Source organism: Chanodichthys erythropterus, chromosome 6 (assembly GCF_024489055.1).
Source record: "Chanodichthys erythropterus isolate Z2021 chromosome 6, ASM2448905v1, whole genome shotgun sequence".
NCBI classification, from domain to species: domain Eukaryota; kingdom Metazoa; phylum Chordata; class Actinopteri; order Cypriniformes; family Xenocyprididae; genus Chanodichthys; species Chanodichthys erythropterus.
Genome location: NC_090226.1, coordinates 804,486 through 819,590, shown reverse-complemented (window position 1 = coordinate 819,590; position 15,105 = coordinate 804,486). Strand labels below are relative to the sequence as shown.

Below are 15,105 nucleotides of genomic sequence, written 5' to 3'. Positions count from 1 at the left end.
ACCAATTCGCTGGTTTAAAACGACCCAAAACGACCCAACCGCTGGTTTAAAACGACCCAATCGCTGGTTTAAAACGACCCAATCACTGGTTTAAAACGACCAATTCGCTGGTTTAAAACGACCAATTCGCTGGGTTAAAACGACCCAAAACGACCCAACCGCTGGTTTGAAACGACTCAATCGCTGGTTTAAAAATGACCCAATCGCTGGTTTAAAACGACCCAAAACGACCCAACCGCTGGTTTGAAACGACTCAATCGCTGGTTTAAAAATGACCCAATCGCTGGTTTAAAACGACCCAATCGCTGGTTTAAAACGACCCAATCGCTGGGTTTGTCCATTTTCAATCCAACTTGGGTTGTTTTTAATCCAGCATCTTTTAGAGTGTGTGATTTCAATTTAAAATGCAATTTTTTAAGAACTTAACTGCTTTGCTTGTTTGTATGGGTTGCACACAAAAAAAAAAATCATAGTGATTATATATCAATATGATCATAAAAAAATAATAATGTTATTGTTCTTATTTATTATAATTTATTATGATAATTAATATAATTAATAATAATACAAATTATTTTAATATTTAAATAATTAAATACATTATAAAATGTAAATATTATATTACTATTTTAATATTAATTTTATTTTACAATATAACTATAATATTAAATGACTAATACTTGTGTCTCAATTTCTTCATTTTCAAATGTTAAAACATTAATCAGCCATTTTGGTGGAATCCACAGGAAATGTGTGTTAAATGTCAAGTGTGATTGTGTAATAAGTGATTAACACTTGATTCCATACTTCTAATGCAATGAAGTGTGATAAACATGCACTTTACTAAATATTTTATAAGTAACATTTACACATATGAACAATAATAAAGATTTAAAAAAAAAAATAGAAAGTATATTACATTATAAAAATACATAAATATTAATATAATAATAAAGTATTATTTAAAAAAATAAATAAAAACAAAAAATAGGCAAAACTAATACATCTGAGAGTACTATAGTGAGTACAAAAAACTTAATAGAACTAATAGAAACAATATTTTTTCAAGTAATATTTTACACAGTATTATTACACATGAAAACATATAGCTGCCTTTCACGTTTCCCTCGAATTGATTATTATATCCAGGGTGTATTATTCTCATGAGTGTGTGATCATGAATACCTTGGTGATGATGAGCGGCTCGTGATACTCCAGTCCTCCTCTGACAGTGAAGCCCCACGGAGATCCTCCTGTCAGCAGAACCTCCATCAGCTCAACACCTTCATCTCTCTCCTCTTCATCATGACCTACTGACCTGTGATCTCCTGGTAAAACTTCACAATCCTGTCTGGAGTTCACGATCTCCATGACGCTCCAGTATCAGTTCATTCTTCTGTGGGATTCAAACTATCACAGGAGCTGGTGTTTCTCATTATGTACAATATCGGCTTTAAAATGAGTTTCCAGCGAGAATAAAAACGATGTGAATTACCGAAAACATCCGAACTAAAGATATCCAGCATGAAGCAATGAATCCTCCGGCGTGTTTCAGGCGTCATGAATGAAGTTTGGCGTCTTTGAGCTCAAACTGTTGGACATGATCAAACTCCATGAGATCTGAAGAGCAGCGCCACCTGCTGACCGAGCACAATCGATCACATTAAAGGATTAGTTCACTTTCAAATTAAAATTTCCTGATAATTTACTCTCCTCCATGTCATCCAAGATGTTCATGTCTTTCTTTCTTCAGTCGAAAAGAAATGAAGGTTTTTGAGGAAATTATTCCAGGATGTTTCTCCATATAGTGGACTTCACTGGGGTTCAACGGGTTGAAGGTTCAAATGTCAGTTTCAGTGCAGCTTCAAAGAGCTCTACATGATCCCAGACGAGGAATAAGAGTCTCATCTAGAGAAACCATCGGACATTTACTAAAAAAATAAACATTATATACTTTTTAACCACAAATGCTCGTCTTGAACTAGCTCTCTTCTTATTATCGTAAATTAATCTTCTAATCATAAATTATCAAGACATTTTAATTTGAAAGTGAACTAATCCTTTACTGAAAATATTTCACTTGTTCGATTCAATTCACATTTATTTGTATAGCGCTTTTCACAATACATATGGTTTCAAAGCAGCTTTACAGAGAATACATGTCAACATTACAATTTAAAGAATGCAGTTAGCAAATAATCTAATAATTTAGTCAATTAATTTACACTGTTAGCAATTTGAAATTCATGTGGTTTTGGGAATATTGTAAGGGAATATTTAACATTTATTGAATATATATTTTTTATTAAATAAATGAATAAAAGTTGGCGGTTTTATAATACTCAGTAGAGTAACAGTTCAGAGTCTGATGTAGAAATGACCAAATCAGCCCCAAATAAATTGCAGACCCGTCATTCTCAGTTCTATGCTCAAATAAAGCACCAAATTCATTCAAAATGACTGATGTCACAGAAGTCAGATGAAACAAACTGTATAAAGAGGTTGAGCAATGAGCATGATATATAAAAAAGTCCGTTGCTCATTTTGAGTTACAAAGAATGAGGAAATGATATCATATGATTTAACAGAACTGAGTTCAATCTGTTATTTTTGTTGTAAAATGCCAAAATATGTCTGCACAGAGCTTGTTCAGCATTTTGAGTTCATTCTGTGGTTTCACAGGTTTCCTGTGTTATTTATAATCATCATTTCTCATGAGAAGACGTTCACTTCCACATCAAGGAATCATTCTAGGCATTTTAAACTCAAACACTAAACCATACTGATTCATAATATCTGCCATGAACCCCAAATATTCACTCATAGTGTCATTTCTGCTGCATCTGAAAGGTAGGACTCATTCATTCACTTGTTACACTTTATTGTGTTCTTTACCTGTAAAACCTCCAGTGCTATAAAACTACTGTGACAATTAATTTTCTGTACACTTTAACGCTTTCATGCATGAATTATGATACACTCAAAAAAATGATTCTAGCTGCTTGTTCATTTTATTTAAATAAAATAAGCTGAACCAACACAAATCTTTAGTTTTTTACTTAATTGGCATTCGCACTCAATTGTATTATGTTAAATGAAATTAAATTTGCAAAATGTTAGGTCAACCTAAACCATTTGTGTTGGGACTACATGAATCATTCATGTTGCATTGATTGAACCTGGGCAGTGGATTTCTAGTTCCCAGCATGCTTTGCGTAGGGAAAGATTGGGACAGTAAATGTTGAACTTAAGTGCTGTTTAATGTGTTTTTTTAGTAAAGGGAAATACCTTTTAAAGTTTGAAGTTCAGTTATATTTGACATTTAAAAGAGTTTATGTTATGTCGATTTTTTGAGGTTACCATTATGCTGAAGTGTAGACCTTGTGGTTAGGCTCTCGGTGGCTACATAAAACAAATTTATATTGTTTTCAACGAGCATTAACTGTGCTCAAGCCAGTAATGAGAAGTTCTTTATCTGATCATTACTTGCATGCTTTAAATGTTACTTACCATATGAATAAGTGCTATTTTAGTTTAGTTTTTATAGAAATATAAATAAATTAGTTTGAGGGCCAGCACAAAATTTACACAGTCTACATATGGTCATCAGCTTTTCCCCTCTCAATGGTCATGAAACATGTATGTCTGTGTACAACAGCTACTCAAAACCTAAGCACAAGCGCACATCTTCACCATGATGGTAACAAAAAAACAAAAAAAACAAAGCACTGGTTGGATCAACAAGAATGAATTATGTTCAGGAAACATACACAGAATATGTCAAATGAAACTGGTGTGATCTCATTCAATTAGGATGAATTTCACTCATTAGTACAATTAACCTAGCTTAAGTTCAAATAAATCAGTTCAACTGTGTGGAAATAGGTGTCATAATTGAATTAAGTTAGACCAACAAGTTATTTTTTTGAGTGTAACCTCAGTCAGGAATTTTTTGCTATGTGTTTTATTGTTCTTATAGCATGGAAAAACAGGATTTAAATTTTTATATATATGCATAAGAGACGTCCAGATGTCCACTTGAGTGGACTGTATGCATTTATGGTTTAAACTGAAGAGATACTGTATTAAACATAATACAGTAACACAACAATATTGTGTGTATTTAACAAACCAATCAATAAAATTGTATAAAATAATTTGAAAACTATAAAATATATACAAAAAATGTGAAAAATTGCAAATGCAATTGAAGTTGAACTTCACGTATCTATGATAGAATCACGCCCTCATGTCCTGATATAAGAGATCTCTACAACCTGTCAAAATAAAACTGTGGAAACTCAATTCAGATGCTCCCTCCAGTGTACCAGATTATGTCGATTTACCCATATTAGCTGATCATTCTGATTATATTCAATCAAGATGGACACATTTCTAATCATCAGATTACTTTTTGATGTAACGAGTAAAGAAACGCATTACAAGTAACGTGCATTACATAATCAGATTACTTTTTGATGTAACACATTACAAGTAACGTGCATTACGCAATCAGATTACTTTTTGATGTAAGGAGTAAAGTAACGCATTACAAGTAACGTGCATTACATAATCAGATTACTTTTTGATGTAAGGAGTAAAGTAACGCATTACAAGTAACGTGCATTACGCAATCAGATTACTTTTTGATGTAAGGAGTAAAATAACGCATTACAAGTAACGTGCATTACATAATCAGATTACTTTTTGATGTAACGCATTACAAGTAACGTGCATTACGCAATCAGATTACTTTTTGATGTAAGGAGTAAAGTAACGCATTACAAGTAACGTGCATTACGCAATCAGATTACTTTTTGATGTAAGGAGTAAAGAAACGCATTACAAGTAACATGCATTACGCAATCAGATTACTTTTTGATGTAAGGAGTAAAATAACGCATTACAAGTAACGTGCATTACATAATCAGATTACTTTTTGATGTAACGCATTACAAGTAACGTGCATTACGCAATCAGATTACTTTTTGATGTAAGGAGTAAAATAACGCATTACAAGTAACGTGCATTATGCAATCAGATTACTTTTTGATGTAAGGAGTAAAGAAACGCATTACAAGTAACGTGCATTACATAATCAGATTACTTTTTGATGTAACGCATTACAAGTAACGTGCATTACGCAATCAGATTACTTTTTGATGTAAGGAGTAAAGAAACGCATTACAAGTAACGTGCATTATGCAATCAGATTACTTTTTGATGTAAGGAGTAAAGAAACGCATTACAAGTAACGTGCATTATGCAATCAGATTACTTTTTGATGTAAGGAGTAAAGAAACGCATTACAAGTAACGTGCATTATGCAATCAGATTACTTTTTGATGTAAGGAGTAAAGAAACGCATTACAAGTAACGTGCATTATGCAATCAGATTACTTTTTGATGTAAGGAGTAAAGAAACGCATTACAAGTAACGTGCATTATGCAATCAGATTACTTTTTGATGTAAGGAGTAAAGAAACGCATTACAAGTAACGTGCATTATGCAATCAGATTACTTTTTGATGTAAGGAGTAAAGTAACGCATTACAAGTAACGTGCATTATGCAATCAGATTACTTTTTGATGTAAGGAGTAAAGTAACGCATTACAAGTAACGTGCATTATGCAATCAGATTACTTTTTGATGTAAGGAGTAAAGTAACGCATTACAAGTAACGTGCATTACATAATCAGATTACTTTTTGATGTAACGCATTACAAGTAACGTGCATTACGCAATCAGATTACTTTTTGATGTAAGGAGTAAAGTAACGCATTACAAGTAACGTGCATTACGCAATCAGATTACTTTTTGATGTAAGGAGTAAAATAACGCATTACAAGTAACGTGCATTATGCAATCAGATTACTTTTTGATGTAAGGAGTAAAGAAACGCATTACAAGTAACGTGCATTATGCAATCAGATTACTTTTTGATGTAAGGAGTAAAGAAACGCATTACAAGTAACGTGCATTATGCAATCAGATTACTTTTTGATGTAAGGAGTAAAGAAACGCATTACAAGTAACGTGCATTATGCAATCAGATTACTTTTTGATGTAAGGAGTAAAGAAACGCATTACAAGTAACGTGCATTACGCAATCAGATTACTTTTTGATGTAAGGAGTAAAGTAACGCATTACAAGTAACGTGCATTACGCAATCAGATTACTTTTTGATGTAAGGAGTAAAGAAACGCATTACAAGTAACGTGCATTATGCAATCAGATTACTTTTTGATGTAAGGAGTAAAGTAACGCATTAAAAGTAACGTGCATTACGCAATCAGATTACTTTTTGATGTAAGGAGTAAAGTAACGCATTACAAGTAACGTGCATTATGCAATCAGATTACTTTTTGATGTAAGGAGTAAAGTAACGCATTACAAGTAACGTGCATTATGCAATCAGATTACTTTTTGATGTAAGGAGTAAAGTAACGCATTACAAGTAACGTGCATTATGCAATCAGATTACTTTTTGATGTAAGGAGTAAAGAAACGCATTACAAGTAACGTGCATTATGCAATCAGATTACTTTTTGATGTAAGGAGTAAAGAAACGCATTACAAGTAACGTGCATTATGCAATCAGATTACTTTTTGATGTAAGGAGTAAAGAAACGCATTACAAGTAACGTGCATTATGCAATCAGATTACTTTTTGATGTAAGGAGTAAAGTAACGCATTACAAGTAACGTGCATTATGCAATCAGATTACTTTTTGATGTAAGGAGTAAAGTAACGCATTACAAGTAACGTGCATTATGCAATCAGATTACTTTTTGATGTAAGGAGTAAAGTAACGCATTACAAGTAACGTGCATTATGCAATCAGATTACTTTTTGATGTAAGGAGTAAAGTAACGCATTACAAGTAACGTGCATTACATAATCAGATTACTTTTTGATGTAACGCATTACAAGTAACGTGCATTACGCAATCAGATTACTTTTTGATGTAAGGAGTAAAATAACGCATTACAAGTAACGTGCATTATGCAATCAGATTACTTTTTGATGTAAGGAGTAAAGAAACGCATTACAAGTAACGTGCATTATGCAATCAGATTACTTTTTGATGTAAGGAGTAAAGAAACGCATTACAAGTAACGTGCATTATGCAATCAGATTACTTTTTGATGTAAGGAGTAAAGAAACGCATTACAAGTAACGTGCATTATGCAATCAGATTACTTTTTGATGTAAGGAGTAAAGTAACGCATTACAAGTAACGTGCATTATGCAATCAGATTACTTTTTGATGTAAGGAGTAAAGTAACGCATTACAAGTAACGTGCATTATGCAATCAGATGACCTTTTGATGTAACGAGTAAAGTAACGCATTACAAGTAACGTCCATAATGTAATCAGATGACTTTTTTATGTAACGCATTACAAGTAACGTGCATTATGCAATCAGATTACTTTTTGATGTAAGGAGTAAAGTAACGCATTACAAGTAACGTGCATTATGCAATCAGATTACTTTTTGATGTAAGGAGTAAAGTAACGCATTACAAGTAACGTGCATTACGCAATCAGATTACTTTTTGATGTAAGGAGTAAAGTAACGCATTACAAGTAACGTGCATTACGCAATCAGATTACTTTTTGATGTAAGGAGTAAAGAAACGCATTACAAGTAACGTGCATTACATAATCAGATTACTTTTTGATGTAACGCATTACAAGTAACGTGCATTACGCAATCAGATTACTTTTTGATGTAAGGAGTAAAGTAACGCATTACAAGTAACGTGCATTACGCAATCAGATTACTTTTTGATGTAAGGAGTAAAGTAACGCATTACAAGTAACGTGCATTACGCAATCAGATTACTTTTTGATGTAAGGAGTAAAGTAACGCATTACAAGTAACATGCATTACGCAATCAGATTACTTTTTGATGTAAGGAGTAAAGTAACGCATTACAAGTAACGTGCATTATGCAATCAGATTACTTTTTGATGTAAGGAGTAAAGTAACGCATTACAAGTAACATGCATTACGCAATCAGATTACTTTTTGATGTAAGGAGTAAAGAAACGCATTACAAGTAACGTGCATTACATAAACAGATTAATTTTTGATGTAACGCATTACAAGTAACGTGCATTACGCAATCAGATTACTTTTTGATGTAAGGAGTAAAGAAACGCATTACAAGTAACGTGCATTACATAATCAGATTACTTTTTGATGTAAGGAGTAAAGAAACGCATTACAAGTAACGTGCATTACATAATCAGATTAATTTTTGATGTAACGCATTACAAGTAACGTGCATTACGCAATCAGATTACTTTTTGATGTAACGAGTAAAGAAACGCATTACAAGTAACATGCATTACATAATCAGATTACTTTTTGATGTTATGAGTAAAGAAACGCATTACAAGTAACGTGCATTACATAATCAGATTACTTTTTGATGTAACGCATTACAAGTAACGTGCATTACATAATCAGATTACTTTTTGATGTAACGCATTACAAGTAACGTGCATTATGCAATCAGATTACTTTTTGATGTAAGGAGTAAAGTAACGCATTACAAGTAACGTGCATTACGCAATCAGATTACTTTTTGATGTAACGCATTACAAGTAACATGCATTACGCAATCAGATTACTTTTTGATGTAAGGAGTAAAGTAACGCATTACAAGTAACGTCCATAATGTAATCAGATTACTTTTTGATGTAACGCATTACAAGTAACGTGCATTACGCAATCAGATTACTTTTTGATGTAACGCGTTACAAGTAACATGCATTATGCAATCAGATTACTTTTTGATGTAAGGAGTAAAGTAACGCATTACAAGTAACGTGCATTATGCAATCAGATTACTTTTTGATGTAACGCATTACAAGTAACGTGCATTACGCAATCAGATTACTTTTTGATGTAACGCGTTACAAGTAATATGCATTACGCAATCAGATTACTTTTTTAATGTAACGCATTACAAGTAACATGCATTACGCAATCAGATTACTTTTTGATGTAACGCATTACAAGTAACGTGCATTATGCAATCAGATTACTTTTTGATGTAACGAGTAAAGTAACGCATTACATGTAACATGCACTACGCAATCAGATTACTTTTTGATGTAACGCATTACAAGTAACATGCATTACGCAATCAGATTACTTTTTGATGTAACGCATTACAAGTAACATGCATTACGCAATCAGATTACTTTTTGATGTAACGCATTACAAGTAACATGCATTACGCAATCAGATTACTTTTTGATGTAACGCATTACAAGTAACGTGCATTATGCAATCAGATTAGTTTTTGATGTAACGCATTACAAGTAACATGCATTACGCAATCAGATTACTTTTTGATGTAACGCATTACAAGTAACATGCATTACGCAATCAGATTACTTTTTGATGTAACGCATTACAAGTAACGTGCATTATGCAATCAGATTACTTTTTGATGTAACGAGTAAAGTAACGCATTACAAGTAACATGCACTACGCAATCAGATTACTTTTTGATGTAACGCATTACAAGTAACATGCATTACGCAATCAGATTACTTTTTGATGTAACGCATTACAAGTAACATGCATTATGCAATCAGATTACTTTTTGATGTAATGCATTACAAGTAACATGCATTACGCAATCAGATTACTTTTTGATGTAACGCATTACAAGTAACATGCATTACGCAATCAGATTACTTTTTGATGTAACGCATTACAAGTAACGTGCATTACGCAATCAGATTACTTTTTGATGTAACGCATTACAAGTAACATGCATTACGCAATCAGATTACTTTTTGATGTAACGCATTACAAGTAACGTGCATTATGCAATCAGATGACCTTTTGATGTAACGAGTAAAGTAACGCATTACAAGTAACGTCCATAATGTAATCAGATGACTTTTTTATGTAACGTGTTACAAGTAATGTGCATTATGCAATCAGATTACTTTTTGATGTAAGGAGTAAAGTAACGCATTACAAGTAACGTGCATTATGTAATTGGATTACTTTTTGATGAAGTATTTTCAAAAACAACAGTCACAGTAATAGTATAAATTGTAGCTGAAATATAGCTATTGATGCATGATGTCCACTATAGTGGACAGATAATTAATTATTTCTCCCAATATAAAAAAAATAAACAATACTTGGAAAATTTAACTGTGATATGACTCATTAGATATTGCTTGGTGCTATAACATTTTTTTTTCACCTGCAAGGGGGGGTCGACATACAATGGCTTGCCACTTGGTAGCAGTGTAGGATGATGCACTAGGGTCCACTGTAGAGATTGATGTGCAACTATGCCATCAAAACCCATGCATATGCAAGAAAATGCTTTTTGAATAGCTGTCCACTGTAGTGAATCTATGCATGAAAAGGTTTTAATGTTCACTTTCTGACTCCCTCTTCAAACTGTGTTTCAGGTGTATTTGTTCAGACAGACACTGTGAGTGGTCGCACTGAATCAGTCTGTGCTCCTACAGGATCATCTGTGACTCTTAATTCCACTTGTAAATATCCTGATGGATATACATTTCAGTCATTGTGTATCCACAGATCAAATAATGGAGAAACAGTTTCAGTTCCCAGTAAGGACTCTTGGTGTATATATAGAAATGATCACCATAACTGTGACATAACAATTAATGATCTAAAAGAGACAGACGCTGGCACATATTATATGAGCTTTACTTACAGAAAAGGAAACTCTACCTCTACCTCAGTTATTCCAGTAGAATTCACTGTACATGTCACAGGTAAATATGTTATTTCCATTCTATATAGAGAGAGAATGAAGAACACAGAGACAGACATGTGTGTGTTTTATTAGATCTTCAGGTGACTGTCGACTCCGACGGTCAGAACGTCACACTGACCTGTAAGACCAGCTGCCCTCCGACCGCCAGCAAACGCTCCTTCATCTGGTGGAAGAATGAGGGATCCGCTTGGATCCGTTTGGATCCGCATCATTCCCGCGATGAGCTGCATGTTTCTGCGGTGAGCCGTGAGGATTCAGGCCGATTCTCGTGTGCGCTGGAGAGCTTTCCAACGTTCCGCTCGTCCGAGACGCTCCTCGGTGTCCACCGTGAGTCCACATGAGAAACTCTTGATCAGTGTGTCATTGTGTGAATGTGAAACTGATCGATTATTTCAACTCCAGATGTGGTGGGAATCATAACGCTGTCATCTCTCCTGATTCTCATTGCTCTGCTGCTGATCTGTGCAGCTCTGTGGAGGATGTGAGTCTCTGATCTGGTGCTGCTTTGTATTTAGTAGACGCTTTCATCCAAAGCCTCATGTCATCATGTTCATGTTCTCTGTCATTCTAAACAGAAGAAAAAAACGACAATCCCTTATAAGACCTGAAGGAAAAGAGCAAATCACACAGGTAAACCTTAATGAATGATGTTTAAATTAAAAAGGCTTGCATTCAATTTAATTTTTTCTTCAGAATGACAGTGTTAATGCAAAGGACTCGATGCTGGCTGTGACCTTTGACCTGGGGGAGAAAGGAAAGTCAGTTCATCAGGAGGAACTTCTGTATTCTCATGTCCATTTCAGCGAGTTTCCAAATGCCCAGTTTTTTGTGACGGAAGCTGAAGTCCAGTACTCTGAGATTCGCAGTGCTGCCCTCTACTGAGCGACACAACAACTGCAGTATATGATATCAGCTTATATACACACTGCGTGTTTAACCCTGTAAAGCCTGACATATGAAGAAATAATATGAAAGATGCTTTTTTTTTAAAAAATGGATCAGTTTATTGAAAAAAAATCTAAATGTTTGCATATGTGCTTTTTGTTAAGTATCATATTTGATGCATCAGATTAGTATGGCTCATATAATATGAATATGGAGGAAAAACACCTTAATTTTATTCAGATTCAAAAATATCATTTTTTTTTGCAAATGCTGATATTTATGTGGACAAAAAGTGAGATGAAATTCTTATGCTTACAATGTAAAACATTGATATCTTTGTATCACTATAACAGACTACTAAAATAAAATGCAAATAAATATCAATATCTACCAATATTGTCTAAGTACATAATAACCAAAGTTAGGTTAAATATGGACAAACCCAGCAATTGGGTTGTTTTGACCCAGTGTTTGGGTTAAATGTTTAACCTCTGTGACATAAAAAAAACAAACAAATAAATGCTGGGTTAAAAACAACCCAAGTTGGGTTGAAAATGGAGGCGATTGGGTTGTTTTAACCCAGCAGTTGGGTTAAATATGGACAAACCCAGCAGTTGGGTTAAATGTTTGTCCAACCTGCTGGGTAGTTTTATTTAACTATTGTTTAAAAATTACTGTATTTCTTCCTTAAAATGAACCCAAACTATGTTGGAAATTAACATTTATTAGTAAGTTTAATGAATAATAACTAAACAATAAACATTTATTAAATTGCTTTAATAAATGTTCACCTTTTGATTATTATTGTTGCCTCTAGTAATTATGTTTTAATTTCCAACATACTTTGGGTTCATTTTAAGCCAGACATATAGTCATTTTTAAACAATAGTTGAGTTAAAACTACCCAGCAGGTTGGGCAAACATTTAACCCAACTGCTGGGTTAAAAACAACCCAATCGCCTCCATTTTCAACCCAACTTGGGTTGTTTTTAACCCAGCATTTTTTAGAGTAAACTGCAATTGCTTCAGTGCAGTAAGTGTTAATCTTAAAATTTTACAATTACACTAAAAGACCTTTTACTTGCTAAAAAACAAGGAATCATCAATCAGACGACAGAAGGACTGTATAGATTGTGTGCAACAGATCATGTTTTTTGATCATGTTGATTGTTTAAAGGCCTTAGAAATGTGTGAATAAAATATAATACAGTAGACGTTGGGTTAATTGATGCTATTTAAAATTGTACTGCTCATGATGCATCATATCTTGTTTTGTGTGTCATGCATTGCTTTCTCACACTCATATAGCACTTGTATATCTTTTATATAAATGTACAATTAGGCGTAATATTTTATATTTAACTTGCAGATCAGCAGGCTCTGATTATTCCATGTTGAAAACTACTCTCGGGCTCTTGTTGAGTTGGTTCACGTGAATGATGTGCAATACTCTGTGCCTGACGTCAGTCGCCATTTGTGACGGTTACCACGGCAACCACTAGCCTCCCCTAGAGAGATACATGTAGTGATGAATTCAGCTTTTGCATTTGCACTGTACATTACATGTACCTGTAGCTCCTGTATTACGATTTTTCTTGACTATTTTAGAAGAAAGCTGGACATGCGCCTGCGTCTGACACAACAGAAGCAGGGTATCCTCTCCATATTAACACGTCTATTTATAGCCTCTGCTGCATCTTTTTATAGAACGACCCGGTGCTCCTCTTCCCTTCGGCTCTGCATCGTGACGGCTGGCCAAGAGTTTTATTTTCCTCATTTATGTAGTGTCAGAAGAAGAAAAGTCACTAATATGATACTGATTTTAATGATAACAATAACTGAGGAGCTGTGACCCCATCTGGAAGCCTTTTAAAGAGGTTAAAGCCCTGAAAGACCCCATACCATCTCTGACAGAGAACAGATCGCTTTCAACTCACCGCATTGATTCTTCACCCACTGTTCCCTTTCATTGATGCCATTAAATATTCAACATTTCCAAATGTGAGTGCATTTATCATAAATTTTGAAATAGTTTGCTTAATAATTGCTCTCAGCATTAAACACAATACACAATAGCCTACAGCCCAAAACGATATGCTGCTAACGTATAGAAAATATGTTTCTATCTGTGCTTTTTTTGTGTGCATGTTTTGACCAAGTGATTGGGTTAAATGTTTAACCTTGGTGATTCTAAAAAATGCTGGGTTAAAAATAACCCAGGTTGGGTTAAATATAGACAAACCCCAGCGATTGGGTTAAATGTTTAACCTCGGTGACTAAAAAATTATGGGTTAAAATATAACCCAAGTTGGGTTAAATATGGACAGACCCAGCAATTGGGTTGTTTTGACCCAGTAGTTGGGTTAAATAATGGACAAACCCAGCGATTGGGTTAAATGTTTAACCTCGGTAACTAAAAAATTATGGGTTAAAAAATAACCCAAGTTGGGTTAAATATGGACAGACCCAGCAATTGGGTTGTTTTGACCCAGTAGTTGGGTTAAATAATGGACAAACCCAGCGATTGGGTTAAATGTTTAACCTCGGTAACTAAAAAACGATGGGTTAAAAATAACCCAAGTTTGGTTAAATATGGACGAACCCAGGGATTGGGTTGTTTTGACCCAGTGGTTGGGTTAAATGTTTAACCTTGGTGATTCTAAAAAATGCTGGGTTAAAAATAACCCAAGTTGGGTTAAATATGGACAGACCCAGTAGTTGGGTTAAATAATGGACAAACCCAGCGATTGGGTTAAATGTTTAACCTCGGTAACTAAAAAACGATGGGTTAAAAATAACCCAAGTTTGGTTAAATATGGACGAACCCAGGGATTGGGTTGTTTTGACCCAGTGGTTGGGTTAAATGTTTAACCTTGGTGATTCTAAAAAATGCTGGGTTAAAAATAACCCAAGTTGGGTTAAATATAGACAAACCCCAGCGATTGGGTTAAATGTTTAACCTCGGTGACTAAAAAATTATGGGTTAAAATATAACCCAAGTTGGGTCAAATATGGACAGACCCAGCAATTGGGTTGTTTTGACCCAGTAGTTGGGTTAAATGTTGAATCTTGGTGACAAAAAAAAAATGATGGGTTAAAAATAACCGAAGTTGGGTTAAATATGGACTAACCCCAGCGATTGGGTTAAATGTTTAACCTCGGTAACTAAAAAATTATGGGTTAAAAAATAACCCAAGTTGGGTTAAATATGGACAGACCCAGCAATTGGGTTGTTTTGACCCAGTAGTTGGGTTAAATAATGGACAAACCCAGCGATTGGGTTAAATGTTTAACCTCGGTAACTAAAAAACGATGGGTTAAAAATAACCCAAGTTTGGTTAAATATGGACGAACCCAGGGATTGGGTTGTTTTGACCCAGTGGTTGGGTTAAATGTTTAACCTTGGTGATTCTAAAAAATGCT

General features: G+C 34.2%; 2 protein-coding genes across 3 annotated transcripts in view; one reads left to right on the top strand and one right to left on the bottom strand.

Annotated features, from left to right (window-relative positions):
* shroom2b (shroom family member 2b) overlaps window positions 1–1,604 on the bottom strand; it is a 28,609-nt gene extending 27,005 nt beyond the window's left edge. For both annotated transcript variants that reach the window (XM_067387665.1, XM_067387666.1), the window contains exon 1: window positions 1,186–1,604. In XM_067387665.1, the coding sequence (XP_067243766.1) occupies window positions 1,186–1,371 (186 nt within the window). In that variant the 5' untranslated portion in view covers window positions 1,372–1,604. The remainder of the gene's footprint in view (window positions 1–1,185) is intronic.
* A 1,175-nt stretch (window positions 1,605–2,779) lies between these two features.
* Window positions 2,780–12,078, top strand: LOC137021351 (lachesin-like). Its single transcript, XM_067387664.1, has 6 exons — window positions 2,780–2,850; window positions 10,463–10,795; window positions 10,870–11,124; window positions 11,200–11,278; window positions 11,373–11,427; window positions 11,491–12,078. Exons 1-6 carry the CDS (start codon window positions 2,802–2,804, stop codon window positions 11,677–11,679), a joined length of 960 nt encoding a protein of 319 aa, XP_067243765.1. The 5' UTR covers window positions 2,780–2,801; the 3' UTR covers window positions 11,680–12,078.
* The last annotated feature ends 3,027 nt before the right edge of the window (window positions 12,079–15,105 follow it).